Source organism: Phocoena phocoena, chromosome 11, assembly GCF_963924675.1.
Source record: "Phocoena phocoena chromosome 11, mPhoPho1.1, whole genome shotgun sequence".
In the NCBI taxonomy this organism is placed as follows: Eukaryota; Metazoa; Chordata; class Mammalia; order Artiodactyla; family Phocoenidae; genus Phocoena; species Phocoena phocoena.
The window spans coordinates 17,282,766-17,302,784 of NC_089229.1; the positions used below are offsets into that span (position 1 = coordinate 17,282,766).

Here is a 20,019-nt window from a genome sequence, read left to right on the forward strand (position 1 = left end):
CTTCTCACGGTAGGCTGTTGATGCTTGTTACCTGGTGCAAGGCATGGGATGGGATTTGGGATTCTCTTGCACTAGTCTCAATCTTAGGCAGTTCCTATGCACTTGGTCCACAGAGGTGAGGCCTTCTCAGTGTTTCTTAAGACCAATCAATTACTCAGATTGGTCTTAAGCAGGAAGATTTCCTTCCACTTCTCCAGCAGTAGACAGCTTTTGCTTCTACTCTTCCTCCAGTGGCAGTTGATCTTTGCCTGGGGTCGGGTAGCTGGAGTGTTTTCTTCATCACCTCAAGCAGCTTTTGTTTCATATGAGAGAGGGAGTCAGAAATGGATGTGATTTCTTGCTGTGTGCCACCAAGGTCGGCTCTCTCAAGTGTTCTGTCCTACCTCAGTCTGTCTCACAAGTGCCCAGGGGAGGCTTGCAGAAATAGTTGACCCGTGAATGTAGACTCCTCTTGTGTCTGGGGTTCCCAGGTGTTCTAGATGGTTATGTTAGCTCACACTCAGCATTAAAGAATTTGAAATTTTCAGTTGTTTCCTTCCTACTTGCTTTTATGACTACTACCTCTTCCTCCCCATAATCTGTCAAAGGAGAAAGAGTTTGGGTGTCCTAACTTACCTTGGGGGCACTTACCACCCTCTGGAATTCATTTCACTTCTAGGCATCAGCTCCCCTTCCTCTGAGTATATGAGAAGATAATCTAGGTTAAAAGATGACTTTCTTGAGTAATTTTTTCAGTGTCTTATACCCATTTCTTTAGTAACCTGAGAGACATGTATCAAGCCTTGTCTATTTGAATAAATCTAGCTTGTTTTCCTTGTCATTAAGATGATAAACATGAAATATCTTGTTACCTCATTTTATATCTTGGTTGTGATAGTAATTTTTAAAAATTACTTACTCTGCTTTCAGACCAAACAGTGAGTTAGAATTGAAAAAATAATGAATGAGTCTTTCACAGCAGTGATTTTATGTCTTTGGAATATCTACCTCAGCATTTAATAAATCAACATTTCAGAAGAATTCTTTGTTTGTTTGTTTTCTTGGCCCAGGATGTGACATAAAGAGGCTTGTATTCAGTTGAATGTATGCACATTATTTAAAATATGAAGATAACTACCTTGTTTGTTTTTCCTTATGTTTCAGGTATTGGTGGTAATTTGGTAGCCATTCAGGCTAGCAGGATTTCTACTTACCTCCATTTACACAGCATTCCAGGAGAACTGCCCGATGAACCCAAAGGTTGTTACTACCCATTTAGAACTTTTTTTGGTCCAGGTAGGTGCTTGTGGATTCTTGCATATTTTATTTCAGGAACTATTGCTCTCTATGAGTATAGGCAGGCAACATTTGTTGAATACATATTTTGTTTGTGAATATTGCATAGTTTTCCATTTCTGAGAGCTAAATAGATTTAGAGCTAAATAAATACTAGAATAGATTTTGTTCACTAAATCTCAGTGAACAACAACAAAAAAACAATTTGGATCAATTCTGTAGTTGCTGAGGAGCTTTATATAGTTTTTTTCTTTTCTCTTTCTCTGGGATATCTTGTTTTAGGAGTCAGGAAAGAGGAACCTTGTGCATATAAGAAAGCACTGTTAGGTGATTTAGGGAGACAGATATACCATCTGTCTTTTGTATATTAATCTTTTGGACCTTTCTAAATGTAGGCATTTGATCCCAAACAAGCAGAATGAGAGGGGATAACCTCAGTTACAAGGACATTATTATGTCCCAGGCATATGATATCCAAAAAACTAAACCACAATTTTAAATTCTTGACAATTTTTTTTTTTCTGATGAAAATAAATGTAATGTAACAAATGTAACTTTTGAATGAGGATCAGAAATGCCCAGTCTTTTAATTGCAGTGAAAGAATTCTAAAGGAAAAATAAAATTAAAACATTTCATAACCAAAGGTCCTCTATTAGAAGATCATGAGATGTCATTTAGTCATTAAAATGGTCAATAAAAAGGAATTAAATGATGTACGGAAAAAAAACCACATTTCAGTACTTTAAGAACTTCATATTTTTTCTTTTGTCTTTCCTCTGTTTTTATAATAGATATTATAGTTTGACCAGTGTTCTTCATAGCATGTTTTTATCAACCACCTTTTATTTAATTAATATATAACATATAGGGAGAATTTTTAAAAATTAAGTGAATTGTAAATAGTTAAAATTTATTTTTAGCAACTGAATTTTATGTGATTCTATGCACTATAGTAACTAGAAGTAATCCTCAAATTTTAACAACTGTGACCTATTATTCACCAAAATATGATTTTAACAACTTGTACATTTTTATATTACAGGAGTAAATAATAAATCTGCTCAAGTTCTACTGCTTTTAGTGATACCTGGGCATTTAATTTTCCTCTACACTATTCATTTGATGAAAAGTGGTCACACTTCTTTAACTATAATCTTCGTAGTAGTATACTTATTTGCTGCTGTGTTACAGGTAAGAGTTGAAACCTCTTGCAATCTCTTTTATGCTCAGATTGATGTAAAAGTGTAACTGTAAATCTAAAGGCATAAGAAATATTTTAACATTTCAAAAATCAGCTGAATGCCTTCAAATTGATTTGATCTTCTTAAAACCAATAACTTTTAATATGATTTGATCAATAGAACCGTTGAATTTCCTGTTTCCTAGATTCTGTGTCTTCCCTTTTATTTGTTCTCTTCTTTTGTATGAACACATCTTCAGATAAATTCCTGAGAAAGACTGCTGCATAGGAGAAAAATTTTTGAGTCTTTGCATTTTGTAAAATGCTTTTACATGAATAGCTTGACTGGATATAGAATTGTTTCTTTTAGAATGTTGAAGGCATTGCTTCCTTGCTTTTTAACTTCTCCTACTACCATTGAAAAGAACAACACATGCCATTCTCACTGCTGATCTCATGGTACAGAACTACTTTTATCTTTCTAGAAGCTTCTAGAAAGAAAATCTTCTCTTTTTCCCTATTGTTCTTAAATTTCTTCTGGTATTTATCTATAAGTTTTAAAGTAATATGCCTAAATTTCTAGTTCATGATTAATCTTCTTTAGACTTTTGCTAATAAAAGTTGAGGGTTTGGGGGCTGTTATAATGCCACATCTTTCCCATATGGTTATATAACAGTTTTTGGTTAAATTAGTAGTCAATGTTTCTATTATTGGGTCTATCTAAACATTGTTTACTATAGAGCCAGATAATGTATTATATTTCATTTTTGTATATTTTACTTTTCTTTGGGTTAATAATCACATCTTTTTCCATTTGCCTCATTTTCCATAAACCCATCCTAATTTTTTTTCCAACTGTTGCAGCTTTATTTTGGCTTCTTAGCCATGGCTTCTTGCTAAGCTCTGTAGGATTTGGTACCTCCTACAGTGAGAAATCCTAATTTAAGAGATGCATTCAAATAATTCTTTGAAAAGATAACATTTGAATTTGGCCTTCAGGGGGTTTGTAGGAGTGGAGCTGGAGGTTAAGTATGTGGAAAGAAACTGCATTGATGATAATGATGTTAATGAAATTAACTGACATTTACTGTGTTTCCTGTATGACCAGCATTGTTCTAAGTGCTTTACATGTACAGATTTACTTCATTCTCACAAATACTCTCTGAGATTTGTCCTCCTGGTATAAACCAGTGATTTTTAAAGTGAAGTACGTGCAAAACAATGCATTGTATACAGAAAGAGAAGATTAAAACTTCTATTTATATATGTCTACCTCATTTGTTTAAAATGTCTATTTTCTCCTATTTTTATGATCGCTTTACAATAAACATTAGCACAGTGTTACGTAAGTATACTCATTTATATTGAAAGGGCTGCATAAGCTAAAACTTTTGGAGGTTACTGAGTAAAAGCATAGAGATGAGAAAGCACAGAGCTTATGCCAGAAAGAGCAAGTAATTCATACAGAGGATATAACTAAAAGAAGAGAAGATGAGATTAAGAAGGTAGATTAGGGCCAATGTAGAAAGGCTTTAAATGCCAGGCAGGGGAGACAAGAATCCACTCATAAAATAACAAAAACCCTTATGACTTAATTGATATTTTTAACTTTTCTATAATGCTTTATAGCACCCAAGATTTTGTTAAAAGTCACTTATCAATTCATTCATTCATTCATTCATTCAATAAACCTTCATTCTACTAGGTGCGGGGATGGGTTTTAAATCCCAGGATGAATAAATTCAGACCCTATCCTCAAGGACTCATAGCCTGGAGGGAAGACTACTACATGAACAAATAACTATATTATATTGTAATAGAATATAAACGCTGGGAATAGCTACGCGTAATTTGCTGTCAGAGCTTGGCAGAAAAAGCAGCTAATTCCACCTCGGGAGTTATATTTTTCTACTATTCAGTAGGGACAACAGTTACTTCAAATGCATTTTTACTACTGGCTATCTTTATTGCTACATATGATATGGTCGTTTATTATAATTTATGTTCTCCATGTGTGTAAGTATTACGAAAAAGATGCATTCCTCAATCCTATGGGAAATATTTAAGAGACTATTCTTTGGTCTGTTTGTAAGCATGCCATTTTTAGAGCAAGTTCCTATTTGTAACTTTACCTCTTCACTTCATGGATGGATTTGATGTTTATGTTTATGGTTCTGTGCCAACATACTATCATGCATCATTTCTCTTAAGTTCATGAAGGATATAAGAAATTATTCTGAATTCATAAAAATATTAGATTTCATCCTTATGCTCACAGTATTCCTATATGTCTTGTTAACCTCTGACCCAAATTCTGACCAGCAAAGTTTGAAAAACTAGAGTTGAGGAGAGTAATTATTAATCTCTCTGTGTCTCAGTTACCTCCTCTATAAAGTGGGAGGGATACAGACAGTCCGACTTAACGATTTTTCAACTTTATGATGTGCAAAAGTGATAGTGCATTCAGTAGCAACCGTACTTCGAATTTTGAATTTTGATCGTTTCCTGGGCTAGTGATATTCGGTATGATGCTCTCTTATGATGCTGGGCAGTGGCAGCGAGCCACAGCTCCCAGTCAGCCACGTGCTCATGAGGGCAACCAACGGATAAACCGATCCACTTAAGACCATTCTGTACCCAGCCATTCTGTTTTTAACTTTCAGTACAGGATTCAGTAAACGACATGAGCTATTCAGCACTTTATTATAAAATAGGTTTTGTGTTAGATGGTTTTGCCCATCTAGCTGTAGGATAATGTTAGTGTTCTGAGCAAGTTTAAGGCAGGCTAGGCTGACCTACAATATTCAGTAGGGTAGTTGTATTAAGTGCATATTCGACTTACAGTATTTGCAGCTTATCATGGTTTTTGGGGATGTAACCTCATCATAAGTCAAGGAAGATCTATAGTATTACCTACCTCATAGTCACTTTTGAGGATTAAATGAATTAATTACACAAAGCTTGCTTCATAGTAGATGCTATATGCGTGTTAGCTGACACTATTGTTGTTGTTGTTTTAACATGGAATTGTAAATGGTGAGCCATTAATCTCTGAATAACAGTTGGATTTTTAAAAAATTTTATAGTATTGACTGAATTTTCTTATGTGTCTTTTACAACTTTCATTTTTATGGGTTTTAGTTTTTATTTTCTCCCTAAGAATCAGATAATCTGCCAGAGTAGATCTTTGTTTTTGCACCTGACATTGTACATTATTTCAATGCAATAGCTTAGAATCAGATTGTAAATTGTCAAATCAAATCTTCATGCTCTGACACTAACATATATAACGCATACATGAGCACACACATTCACACATCTCTTCAGAGACTGAGGTTGAGATAAAAAATCTTGACCTTTCCCTGCCTACTTCACTCAGTCCAAAGATGGACAGAATAGATAAGTACTTTTTTTTTTAAGACTTTTTTCTTTTTGATGTGGATCATTTTTTAAAGTCTTTATTGAATTTGTTACAATATTGCTTCTGTTTTATGTTTTTTGGGGGTTTTTTTGGCCGTGAGGCATGTGGGATCTTAGTTTTCTGACAAGGGATCGACCCGCACCCTCAGCATTGGAAGACGAAGTCTCAACCACTGGACTGCCAGGGAAGTCCCTAAATATGTACTTTTTAAAGACAAAGACTCCTTCACCACTTAAGACTCATCTTTTAATATCCTTTACTTGACTGACTTCCTTTTTGGATGTGGATTAAATTTATATTCAAAACCTTGGTTTAAGTCCCAGCCCTTATTCAAATATTTCAGTCCACACCAGTCTTCCCATCACTAGACTCTATATTTTGATTGAATATTATATAGTAAAATTTTCTAATGCCTGTTTAATTTCTCTCCGCCTAGATTCCTACCTCCTTGAGGGGAGAGACCAAGACTTTTTTCTTTTGGTATTCTCCACGAGACATGATAGAGTCGTTGTTTTTTGAATTCTTGATATTTCACTCTCTTCCCAGACTAACGTTCTTTAAGGAAATTTCCCCACACCACCTAATTTCCCCAACCAACTGAATGAAGGAAATCCATTTGAAAGAAACTTTATATTGAATTTATTATAATGACATCGTGACAGTTCTTTGCAGTATTTTTGCATTTACTCAGATGTCATCTTCCTGGAAGCCTTTCTTGAATACCTAATTTGGTGCCTTTATTCTCTGTTCCCATGGTACCTTGTGAATACCATTATCCTAGCTTTTCTACTTCACATTAACATAATCTGTTCCTGTGTCTGTCTCACCCATTCTAGAGAAGGGGTCTTTGTTTTACACATTTTTTTTAATCTCTAGCACCCAGCCCCATTCCTAGTGCTCAATTAGTATTTGTTAAACTGAATGACTGTACCTTGCTAGCTCTGTCACCCCCTTCAGGAAGAGGAAAGTTTACAACTGTATTTAGGTACTAGAAATTCCAGAAAAACTGAAAAATCTGAATTTTCTTTTCTTGCTCAAATTTTCTCTCTTTCACTGACCTAGGTATTTAAAATTAAAAAAAAAAAGAAAGAAAATAAAAGGCAATGAAAAGTAAAACACAAAATACCACAAATTGTATCAGGGTTCAGTCAAAATTACAAGGATTTACTGAAATGTTTAGAGATGACATGACTTGATATCCAGGGAAAGTGCAAGGTTGGCTTTAGATAAAGGGAATTGGAAATGAATTGAAAATTGATGAAGCTGAAGGATGGAATGTGAGACTGCTGTGGGGATAATGTGTAGTATTCTGTGTACGTTTGTGTATGTTTGAATTTTTACATAGTAAGGAGTTTTTTAAATTAAGGTTTTTCATAGCATTTTTTTTTGCGGCACGCGGGCCTCTCACTGTTGTGGCCTCTCCTGTTGCGGAGCACAGGCTCCGGACGCGCAGGCTCAGCGGCCATGGCTCACGGGCCCAGCCACTCCGCGGCATGTGGGATCTTCCCGGACCAGGGCACGAACCCGCGTCCCCTGCATCGGCAGGCGGACTCTCAACCACGGCACCACGAGGGAAGCCCTTTCAGAGCATATTGACTTCCTAATTTTGGTCCTGTAGCTGACTATTTCTTACTTAAAGTGAAAAGTAAGAAGTAAACGAGTTTGAAATTGTTTGAGACTTACAATAGTCGAGTTCATGTCTTGTTCATCTTAAGTGCACACTGACTCCATTTTTTGAAGCTATTTTTTAAATTTAAAAATCTACTTACATGTCACACATTTCATTGTTTAGGTATTTATTATGTGTCTTGAAATTAGAAGGAACCTAACAAATGTGTTTTTGTTATGTGTCATTAAGTCCACTGAACCACAGTCAGTAGGTGTGATGGATTATACTCTTACTCTTGTTCCTGCCCGGTGCTCAAGAGCAGTCAGAGTAGTTGGAATATGTCAAGGCTGGAGTAATGTGCAAAAGGCATCCATATTTAGTACACCACCAACCACACTGCATTTTAAGGGTTTTTTTTTTTCAACATTAAGGATGGGTCAGCACCAAGCTGACCATGCTGATTACCCATTCTTCCTTCTGTGCCATCAGTCAGCATTTGTGAGACTGCTAGCTATGGCTAAGGGTACAGTCACTGGCTTTAGAACAGAATTTTTCATCTGTGTCAACAAATTAGCCCACTGAACCCACAACTTTGATTTCACAGAACCAGAGTATACTTTCTTCTACAAACTTAGAGATGATTGGGTTCTTTCTCTCTAAGCAGTCATTTCCTCTGCCTTCACGTCTTTCTTATTCAGATGCTCTATTGACTGCTCAAAACCTGTTAATTTGTGATATCAAAAGCGTAATAAGGAATTCCAGGCTGTGATGGACCTTGTTTGGCCTTCCTTCTAAGATGTACAGAAGGGGCTTCCCTGGTGGCGCAGTGGTTGAGAGTCCACCTGCCGATGCAGGGGACATGGGTTCGTGCCCCGGTCCGGGAAGATCCCACATGCCGTGGAGCGGCTGGGCCCGTGAGCCATGGCCGCTGAGCCTGCGCGTCTGGAGCCTGTGCTCCGCAACGAGAGAGGCCACAACAGTGAGAGGCCCGTGTACCGGAAAAAAAGTAAAATGTACAGAAGGGAATTTTGATATCTTCCTCAGGGTTTTCTGTTTCTAATTCTTTTATTTGCCTTATTCCCTGCAGTTTTTTTCAAGGACATAGTACCTGGACCGCATAATAAACCTGAGAAGGTACAATGATAGCTATCCATCAAATAAGCAGACTGATGATCTCTTGAGCAAAGAAGGAACAGCAGTACATTGTCGTTCATTTCCCTACTTAATTTAAACCCTCTACTAGTCTCCTTTGTGTTTGAATTGCTAAATATGCTTCCTTTGTCTGTGAAGAGATAAAAGCTTAAACTTTGGATGACATAACCTACAAAAGGCAAAAAGATAGGCACGTATGGAGTATATTAATTTTTTTTCTGCTATAAAATATTTCAGTGGGAAAGAAAAATGAGACTTTTCTAGCCCTAGAGGCCTACTAAATTCCAACAGTGTTTGTTAATATAATTCATAAAGAATGACTCAAAAACACTTCTAAATGAAAATTTTAATTCCCTCTTTTAGGCACTGATTGTTTCATATAGAAAATTAGGTTACTAAGAACTTTTCTAAACTTCTATCCGCACCAAATTCCATGGGAAATTCATGTGAAAGCTTGTGGAAAACCTGGCTGTCTCTGTTTTTTAATTGGGAGAGACAAAGTGGTTCCCTTAAATGGTGGAATGACAAATTCTCATTTCGTAAAATTAAAAATATAAATATCGGGATTTTGTCAACTGTATAGTGCACATTATCTTGCTAGTCACTGTACAAAAGAAATAGAAGATATTGTCCCTGCCCTTTAGGATCTTCTCTTGGCTGTGGGAGATGAGACTTAAATGCAAAAAATAATTAGAGAGGAGCCTAAATAAGACTTACCTCCTTATAACAGTAAGTTGTAAGCATCTTCCTGTGTAACTTCAGAATCACACTTTGTGCTTATGCCTGGATTTCCTTGTTTAAAAGTGCTTTAATAGGTTTTTTTTTTTTTTTGGAGGGGAGGATCAGAATATATACTGTAGCTGATGAGAAACTTGAATTAATATCAATAAATATGAAACTGCTCTTAGCAAAACAGTAATACTTATATTTCTTACTAATATAATTTTGAAAGCAGAAGTCTCCTTAGTTTTTATTACTGCCTTTCAGTAGGCAGTGTTTGTTTTTTCATTTTATACTTATGTGCAAATTGCACCATCTTGACATTTCCCAACAAGTTCGTGTTCTTAAGAAAAATTATTGTCAGCAAAGCCCAAGCCGAACTTAAATGAGCAAATGAGTGACCCTCATAATAAAATTAATAATCTGGATATTGAATATGAATTTCCTAAGAAGTGTTTCTGTTTTATAAATAATAGTTCGTGGTTGTTTCGAAACCTATGCTTGTACCATGAACACACCCACAGCACAAATAGTGCAAATTAAGAGCAAACAGCTTCCATTTCTCATCTAGTAGAACATGCTTGGGGCAGAAATATGGTCCGTATACTTGCTAACAGAAGCACTGGCAACATCTTAGTTCTGAAGTCACATTCACATGACTCAGTGTCATTGTTTTAACTACAAAGACATACAAATAAATGTTTTCACAGAAGAAAAATATTTATAAGCCTTATAAATCATCACATACAAAGGACAAAGTGGAAAAGAGGGAAGATAAGATCCCATATGCAGAACATTGTAGAAAGATCACAGAGCTCTTTAGAGGCAGAGCTGAGTCTGAATTTCTGCTCTGCTGCTTATTTTGTGGCTTCAGTCAAGTTTCCTAACATCTCTGGCCTTATTTTTTTCCCTACCTCAGAGGATAGTAATGAGAACTAAGCTAATGTATATAAAGTACTTGGTAGAGTTGCTGGAACGTAAAAAGTTTCCAGTAATGGTAGTAGCTGCAGTTTATCATCATTATTGTTGTAGACATTATTTTTATCTTCCTCTCATTTTTGGAGCTGGTTATTCAGTGCACTAAGGCCTTTTTCATCTCCTCACCCTTCACCTTCCTTTTGACCCCTGTTCTTTACTGCAGGACTCTTTTTCCTGCTCTTCTCATGAGTGCCCTAAGCTTCAGATACCACCCTTTCATTGCTAACTCCCAAACTGATATCTCCAGTCTGGCTTCCTATTCTGCATCTCCAGTTAAATGTTGAAATGTTGTTTCAAATTTAACATGTCCAAAACTAATTTATTTCTCTCATAATCTTTCCCACATCAGTAGGGGTGGTGGACAAGAAGCCACAAGTGCACAGAGAACTAGACCAGGCTTAGGTATACAAAGATCCCCTAAATCTCTCAGCCCTCAGCTCCTGACCCTGTAAAGTTCCTCCAGGATGGGGAGAGCCTTGCTCACATAAGACTTTATATCTCATGTGTATTGCTGGTGTCCAAATCCTGCCCATCTCAGTCATTGCCATTACCTTGTTACTGGTGAGTCCAGGCAGTGTAATAGGAAGACTCCTAGATATTTCTGGGTTCTAAGTCTGGTCCCTTCCTAAGTCCCTAACTTTGTCTAAGTCACAGCCCTGCTCTGTGGCTTGGTTTCCTCACTTATAACACAAGGGTGAAGATACTAACACTAAGGTAACCATATAATTTTAGTCCAAACCAGGACACTTTCGAGAATGAAAGGGAGCTGTTAATAATTATGATTAGAGTCACAAGCATACCATGACTATCTGGGGCAAACCAGGAAGTAGAGTGGCCCTAGCTATCACTCAGATCCCTTCCTGCATTTCTAATAGTTGACTTTGTGAATTCCCACTCCTACAGTAAGGATGATTTGTTACAAAGCATTGTTGTACATAATTAATAATGTATATGCTAATATTAACATTATTTGGCAACTAAAACAGTCTAATATTAAAATCTGTAATTGCTGCTAAGGTAATATTAAGTTAAATTGGCTTTTATGGGTTAGCCAGAGAACCCAGGCAATACATAAAATGTTATTTTCCTTAAAAATTGTATTTCAAGTCCAAATAGCTAATTTTGAATTAGTCTTTTTAAGTTAGAAGCTATCTATTTTTACATTTGTTCAGCCTAAAACAGTCTCTTTCAGGTTCCTGGGTGCACTCTGTGTTCTCATATCTCTGTATTTTACCTAGAAGTCTGTATTTGCCTCTTTCTGCCATAATTTGACTTCTGTTATTTTATAGTGTTCAGCTTTATCTCCTCTTGATCTGCAGCTTTTGAGAGGAAAAGAGTACTGGCTCTCTTATATTAAAAGCCGGCTTATCTCCTTATCACCTAAATTGTTCATTCTGAAAATTTTCCGTCTCTGACAGATCCCTTCTTGAGGTTTGGTGTTCTGAGCCACTTTTTCAATACATATATTTAAGAGTTTCCAAAATGGTAATAGCAAATATTTATATAGCATTTATTCTGAGCCATGCACCGTTCTAGGTACTTTACATGTATGAACTCACTGAGTACTTAACACAGCCCAATGAGGTAAGTTATACTATTAGTTCCCACTTACACATGAGGCACTCGACCTGGAGAGAAGTTGAGTAGCTGGTCCAAGTCCACTCAGCAAGACGGAGTCCTGATCCAGTCTACACTCCTAACCACTTGTGTTTTACAAGAACAAGTTTGACATTTTGTTTTGCTCCTAGGGAGGGTCATAGTTTTCAGGATGGCAGTTCTTGGAGGCTTAAAGCTGCCTCTTCTCTCTGGTTTCATTAGATCTTCATATTTCTTCCAGCCAGGTGTTTTGCCTCCAAATTGCATTCGTTCCACAGAGTTTATATGGAATCTGTGCCTACTGAAGTCAAGTAGGAGTCCAGTCAAGGACGTGAATAGGTCCTGAGAGAAGGACTAAGTGCTACGGAAGTTCAGTAGTGGGAGAGTATATTTCTAGGGAGGGAGGGGACCTTTATAATGGATAAAATTTTGTTTTGTGGAATCCACAGAAAATGCCACTTCAGCAAAAAGGAAGTAGCATTAAGTAACTGAGAAGACTCAGGGTATTTACAGAAATACTAAGAAAATTTCTGGAGCATAGGGTTTATGAAAGGGAGTGATAGAAAATAAGGTTGAAAACTACAGATTGTGACAAGATCATGAAGGGTCTTGCAGACCAGACTGAAGAATTCATTTTATTCTATAGAACGATGATTTTCAACATTTTTCCCACTCCCAACAAACTTGAGAGACCTGACACATTCCTCTGATGCAGTTCATATAATGTGGAAGGGCTTGAGCTTTGATTTCCACCACTCACTGCCACCACTCACTGCCTGTGTCACCTTGATCAAGGTAATCTCTCATCTGTTTTCTCAGCTGTAAAAAGAGGCTAAGAATAGACCTGCTTTGTGGGTTGTTATAAGGATGAAATGAGATAATGCATGAAAGGTGCTATTATTGTCTCATCATTTTAATGTCATCATCTCTAATAGCTGTGGATTACTGGGGCAGTGAGTCTCTTAGGGTATCACTGAGTGGATCAGATCCTGTGGAATCTGGCACTGAGTCTCTACCATGATTCTAATACTCGACTCAATCTTTGGAGTCATTCTTCTATGTAAGGAAAATGTAGCCATATGGTGGTAATGTGGCCACAAGTGGAATCCCAGGATACCCACCCAATAGCTGAGCAAGTTAATTGGCTTAGCCTTGGGCAAGTTACTTGATTCCTTGGGGGGTCTTATTGTTCTTGCCTGTAAAATGAGGATAATGATTCCTCTTTGCACAGCAGGTATAATACCTGGCACATAGTAGGCCCCTATTAAATGGTGTGGTTATGTCTTTTCTTTTATTACGACATTGAGTCAAATCCTATTCCCAGATGGCATCTCAAAGGAAAGAGCTAAGCGACCAGGAGATTTTAACAGGTTGCCTGACTTCACTCACATTTTTTCCTCATTTCTCAGGATTTAAGTCCACCAGATTCCAACAGGAAAGTAAGGATCTCTTTATTCTTTCTGTGACTGTTCTGCCTCTGTCTCTTAATTGGTTTCTGTCTGTCAGCTTGGGTTGAATGGAAAGTGTGAAGAGAATGATAAAGGAAATGTAAAGGGAGGACCTACAGTTCTAAGAATTTTTTTTCTAGTTGTAAAAATAGCTACTTTAACTTTGGGAGTTGATTAATATGGTGAAGGAAGGAAGTTGAAACAGGTGATTTTTTGAGATTCCTTTTTAGCCTTGGGATTGCCTTTTTGTGATACAATAGTGTGTTATGCTATTATAGCTTAGGTTGTAGGGTCTTAAAATTGATACACTTTCCTAAATCCGTATTTATGATTAATTCTCTGGACAGGTATGATTGGGCTCCAGGCCAGTAAGCACAGAAGATGAAATGATTGCCTGCCTCATTGGAGGCACGGCATGCCAGAGCCCTGTGGAGCAAGGCATTCAGAAAGGGAGCTTTTTTCCAACCTGTCAAGCCTGACAAGGACGCAGTTAGGACCAGGGAAGCCGAGTTCTCTTTTTCTAGCGTGCTGGTTAGGATGTTACTGCCTGTGCTCCGAGTTCTGCTGCAATTACAGACATGACTTAGAGGAATTTTCACATCATCTGGAAAAAAAAAAAAAATCTTATAACACAGCTATGTGAAAGCACTTACTTGGAAAGCATAAAAACTATTTTTCAAGAAATTTGCCAGAATAAAATCTTGGATGATTGTGACCCCAGAATATTCAGCCAGAAAACACTGACTTAAATGATTCGATAATTTAAATTTTTTTGCTATTTAAAAAAATAGATGTTTAGCACCATACTTCTTTTTTATTTTAAAGCTAAATGTCTGTGTTAGTTCTGCATAACAAGGCTAATCTAAGTTGTGATTTTTTTTGTACCATCTAGGGAAATGTGTAAAGGCAAAAGATCTCTAAAGATTTTTGCATTTATTAAAAGGGGTGTTTAAAGGGTGTCAAAAGATGATGAGACCATCATTCAATATCCAAAGTAAATAAACAAAATTGAATTTATTGCTCACTGTTGTAAAGGATCAGGGGAAATCTCTCCAAGCAGCGCAAATTATTGATCTTTTGTAGGGTTTTAGGGATGCCTGGAGTTCAGGGATGGGCAGATATTCAAAAGCTTGAGTAGGCCTATGTCATCTGTAGAGATGTGGATACTTGGGTGTGACTACTGTTGTTAGTTGGTCCTCAGAGGTGTATTTATTAGACCAGATTTGTTCCTAATTGCCTACTTCAGAAGCAAGGACTATCATTGATCGGCTGCCTTCTAAATGCATTCAGTAAGGCAAGTTGTTTATTGATTGAATGAATTTAAAATCCGTTCTGGTGGCTTCTTGTTACCATGGCTAAAGATCAGTCTTTTCCTGGGAGTGTGGGAACTTTTTACTTTCTCGGTCTCCACTCTTGTTCCTCACTCAGTCAAAGCTGCAGGATTTCATTAAGGATTGTCCAGACCTTCACCTCTGTTGTTGATTCTTCTTGAAGATGGGGTATCTGATTTTCAGTTTGAGTCCATCAGTGTAATTCCTTTTGGGAGGAGGGGTCTTTGAATTATTTATTGAAACATCTGATGGGACAGTGGCTGGGTTGAAACATTTGAGACACTGGACAATAAACATTAAGTGTGAGATAAAGGATAATTAGAAGTATTGTAAGAAGGGAGTGGAATATATTTCACTACCATAACCTAAGATTTTTCAGGCTTAACCAAGAAAACATGTCCTAATGATTCCCTAGGTAGCCAGACTGCCTTTTCTTTTAGCTTAGATACAGATTGTTTTATTTCATCTGTAACATTAATTCAGGTATAATATGAAGTGTTGGCAACGGTTCTGGTTGGCCAAAAGAAACTCCAAAACCATTCTTTTATCTGTAACCATAACTGTTACTTTGCTGGTCTTAGGTGGAAGCTGTCTACTTTGTGTGCTCATCTCTTTGCTCTGAGAATCTTCGGTTAATAATCGACCTCCGTGAATCATCTGCTTTGGGAAGTGCTCTGGAGAACTTCAGTTTAGGTTCCCTGTGGTGTTACTTTCCAGCTCTGCTGAAGGTCTCTTCCGTTTTTTTCCCAGAGGACAGCAGACTGTGTTGCCAGTTCAGGCTCATTCAGGGATTATGTTTTATTCATCATCTTAGACTCAGCATTCAGCCCCTGCCTGGTACAGTAAATATTTATAAAATGAATATTCAGCTTTATATTATTCTTGGATTATTTTTGGCATTTCAATTATATTTCTTCATTTAGATTCTGATCTCACTGAAAGCAATAACCGTGTCTTATTCTTCTCTAAATGCTTATCACAGTGTTTTCTATGTTAGATAAAAATAAATATTTGTTAAATTGGATTCCAGATATATTGAGTGTACTTTGGGTGATAGGGCAGATATTTGACAAGATTTCTCATCTAAAAGAGAGAATAAATCTGATGGAGAGGTGAAACATATACATAAAACAATTTAAAGATGATGCTTTTTTAAAACGTAATATTACATGTTTAACAAGTACAAACAAAATATTCTATAAATGACTACTTAACAGTAGGTTTTTTAAACATCTTAACCACTTAAACAGAATGCTAAACTTTATTATTTTTAATGGATTTTTAAAAATTTTGAGTTTGGAGTATACTTGATTTACAATATTATGTTGGTTTCAGGTGTACGACAAAGTGATTCAATTATACATTTACATATATCTATTCTTTTTCAGATTTTTTCCCCATAGATGTTATTAGAATATTGAGTAGAGTTCCCTGTGCTATATGGTAGTCCTTGTTGATTATCTATTTTTTATATAGTAGTGTGTATATGTTAATCCCAACCTCCTAATTTGTCCTTCCCCTTTGGTAACCATAAGTTTATTTTCTGATTCTGTGAGTCTGTTTCTACTTTTTGAAAATAAGTTCATTTGTATCATTTTTTAAGATTCCACATATTAGTGATATCATATATTTTTCTTTCTCTGTTTGTCTTATTTCACTTAGTATGATAATCTCTAGGTCCATCCATGTTGCTGCAAATGGCATTATTTCATTCTTTTTTATGACTGAGTAATATTCCATTGTATATATGTCCCACATCTTCTTTACCATTCATCTGTTGATGGACATTTAGGTTGTTTCTATTGTAAATAGTGCTGCAGTGAACATTGGGGTGCTTGTATCTGATCGGATTATGTTTTTCTCCAGATATATGCCCAGGAGTGGGATTGCTGGATCATATGGTAGCTCTATTTTTAGTTTTTAAAGGGACCTCCATACTGTTCTCCATAGTGACTGTACCAGTTTACATTCTCACCAACAGTGTAGGAGGGTTCCTTTTTCTCCACATCCTCTCCAGCATTTATTGTTTGTAGACTTTTTGATGATGGCCGTTCTGACTGGTGTGAGGTGATAACCTCATTGTAGTTTTGATTTGCATTTCTCTAATAATTAGTGATGTTGAGCATCTTTTCACGTGCTTCTTGGAGAAGCATCTTTTCATGTGCTTCTTGGAGAAGCACATGTGTCTTCTTTGGAGAAATGTCTATTTAGATCTTCTCCCCATTTTCTGATTGGGTTGTTTCCTTCTTGATATTGAGCTGCATGGCTGTTCGTACATTTTGGAGACTAATCCCTTATAAGTTGCATGACTGCAAATATTTTCTCCCATTCTGTGGGTTGTCTTTTCATTTTGTTTATGGGTTCCTTTGCTGTGCAAAAACTTTTCAGTTTAATTAGGTCCCATTTGTTTATTTTGTTTTTATTTCCATTCCTGTAGGAGACGGATCCAAATAAATATTGGTACAATTTACGTCAAAGAGTGTTCTGCTGATGTTTTCCTCTAGGAGTTTTATAGTATCTGGCCTTACATTTAGGTCTTTAATCCATTTTGAGTTTATTTTTGTGTATGGTGTTAGAAAATGTTCTAATTTCATTCTTTTACATATAGTTGTCCAGTTTTCCCAGCACCATTTATTGAAGAGACTGTTTTTTCTCCATTGTATATTTGTACCTCCTTTGTTTAGATTAATTGACCATAGGTGCATGGGTTTATTTCTGGTCTTTCTATACTGTTCCATTGATCTAAATATCTGTTTTTGTGCCAGTACCATATTGTTTTGATGACTGTAGCTTTGTAGTATAGTCTGAAGTCAGGAAACCTGATTCTTCCAGCTCCATTTTTCTTTCTCAAGATTGCTTTGTCTAGGGCTTCCCTGGTGGCGCAGTGGTTGAGAGTCCGCCTGCCAATGCAGGGGACACGGGTTCTTGCCCCAGACAGGGAAGATCCCACATGCCGCAGAGCAGCTGAGCCCATGAGCCATGGCTGCTGAGCCTGCGCATCTGGAACCTGTGCTCCACAATGGGAGAGGCTACAACAGTGAGAGGCCCGCGTACCACAGAAAAAAAAAAAAAAAAGATTGCTTTGTCTATTCAGGGTCTTTTTTTTTTTTTTTTTTTGGTACCAAGGAAGTCCTATTCGGGGTCTTTTATATGTCCATACAAGTTTAAAAATTTTTTGTTCTAGCTCTATGAAAAATGACATTGGTAGTTTGATAGGGATCGCATTGAATCTGAAGGTTGCCTTAGGTAGTATAGTCATTTTGACAATATTGATTCCTCTAAGCAATCCAAGAACATGATATATCTTTCCTTCTGTTTGTGTCATCTTCGATTTCTTTCATCAGCATCCTAGTGTTCAGAGTACGGGTCTTTTGCATCCTGAGGTAGGTTTATTCCTAGGTATTTTATTCTTTTTGATCAGAATGCTAAACTTTAACGTTATTTTAAAAAGTAAAGTTTCACAATGAATAGGGCAAGGGTAATGAATGATCTACACCTTTATGCAACAGTATATTCACAACAATATTGTGAATCCCACAAACCTAAGGTTGAAGCCAGACACAAAAAGAGCACATAATACGTGATTGCATTTATATTAAGTATAGAAATAGGCATTAAGAGCTTAAAAAAAAAATGTAAAGGAAGGTTGATAACTAACTTCTGCCAGAGTAGAACTGAGGCCAAGTAGGGAACAGTAACCTTTGGTGGGTGATCAGATTCTTTTTCTTCCTCTGCCCCATTTGACAACCCACTGTTCTTAAATGGCTCATTTAGAAGGACAATATGAACTAATATTTATGATGTCTGTTAACTGCCAGACAATATGTATTTTATTCACATTATTTCATATAATCCTTTGAGCAGTCCTCTGAGATATGTATTGTCTTCCCTACTTCTCAAGTGACAAATATAAAAACTGAAAGCGTTAAAAATTTGCCCAAGTAATAGAAGTAGTTAAGTAGTAGATAAAATTTGAACTTAGATTTGTATTACTTCAAAGACTTTGTTATGTCTACTCCATCACAGGATAAGTAAAAGGGTCAAGAACTTAACCTGGTAATTTCATTAGTGGAGGATGATGGGAAGAGGCTCTATACTAGGGCAGGGATCAGCAAACTTTTTCTGTAATGGGCCAGGTAAGCAACATTTTAGGCCTTGCGGGCCATATGGTCTCTGTCACAAGTACTCAAATCTGCCAAGACAGCACAAAAGCAGCTATAAACAATATGTAAATAAATGAACATGGCTGGGTCCCCAAAAAACTTTACTTATGGACACTGAAAATTGGATTTCGTATCATGTTCACAGGTTACAAAATCCTATTCTTCCTTTGATTTTTTTCAACCATTTAAAAATGTAAAAATCGTTCTTAGCTTATGGGCCATGCAGGTGGTGGGCCAAATTTGGCCTACAGGCTGTAGTTTGCTGACTCCTGCTCTAGGCTGTTGCTGGGAAGAAAATTCTACCAGAGTCCTTGTATATATTTAGGCATTCCCTTTCTAAACAGGTTCAAAAGCTCAACAGATATTTGTCAAACCCCTCCCGTGTGCTCCACTGCTACTTGACATACAAAGATGACCTCTCCAACCTACAAAAGCAATTTAAAGGAAAATAACATTAAGATATAATTTACATACAGTAAAATACACCCATGTAAAGTGTGGAGTTTGATGAGTCTTGACATATGTGTACAACCATATAACCACCACCACAGTCAACGTATAGAACGTTACCTTCACCCCCAAAAAGCTCCCTCCTGCTTCTCTGCAGTCAGTTCCCATGCATCCCTGGCTCTAGGCAGCCACTGATCAGTTCTCTGTCACCATAAATTAGGTTTCCCTTTTCTAGAATTTCATATAAATGAACCTAAGTATGTACTCGTTGTTTCCTTGTTTTACTCAGCATATATTTTTGGAATTTATCCATATTGTTACATGTATTAGTAATTTGTTTCATTTTTGCTCCTTAGCATTCTATTGGATGAGTATATCCAAGTCTCTGTACAAGTCTCTGTATAGACATATGTGTTTATTTTCCTTGGGTAAATACCCAGAAGTAGAATTACTGGATCGCGTGGAAGATGCTTGTTTAACTTTATAAGAGACTGCCAAGCTGTTTTCCAAAGTGATTATACCATCTGCCTTACCATTAGCTTGAGAGTTTCATGTGCCTCACATCCTCACCATCACTTAGTATTGTCAGTCTTTTTACCTTTACCCATTCCCGTGGGTGTATTGGTGGTAATCTCATGGTGATCATAATTTCCAGTTACCTGATGACTAATAGTATGGAGTATCTTTTCATGGA

General features: G+C 36.7%; 1 protein-coding gene across 1 annotated transcript in view; it reads left to right on the plus strand.

Moving 5' to 3' along the window:
• The window catches only part of SLC41A2 (solute carrier family 41 member 2), a 102,807-nt gene that overhangs the window by 67,558 nt on the left and 15,230 nt on the right, over positions 1-20,019 (plus strand). The window contains exons 8-9 of the mRNA XM_065887268.1: positions 1,144-1,275; positions 2,319-2,467. Of these exons, the coding sequence (XP_065743340.1) occupies positions 1,144-1,275; positions 2,319-2,467 (281 nt within the window). The remainder of the gene's footprint in view (positions 1-1,143; positions 1,276-2,318; positions 2,468-20,019) is intronic.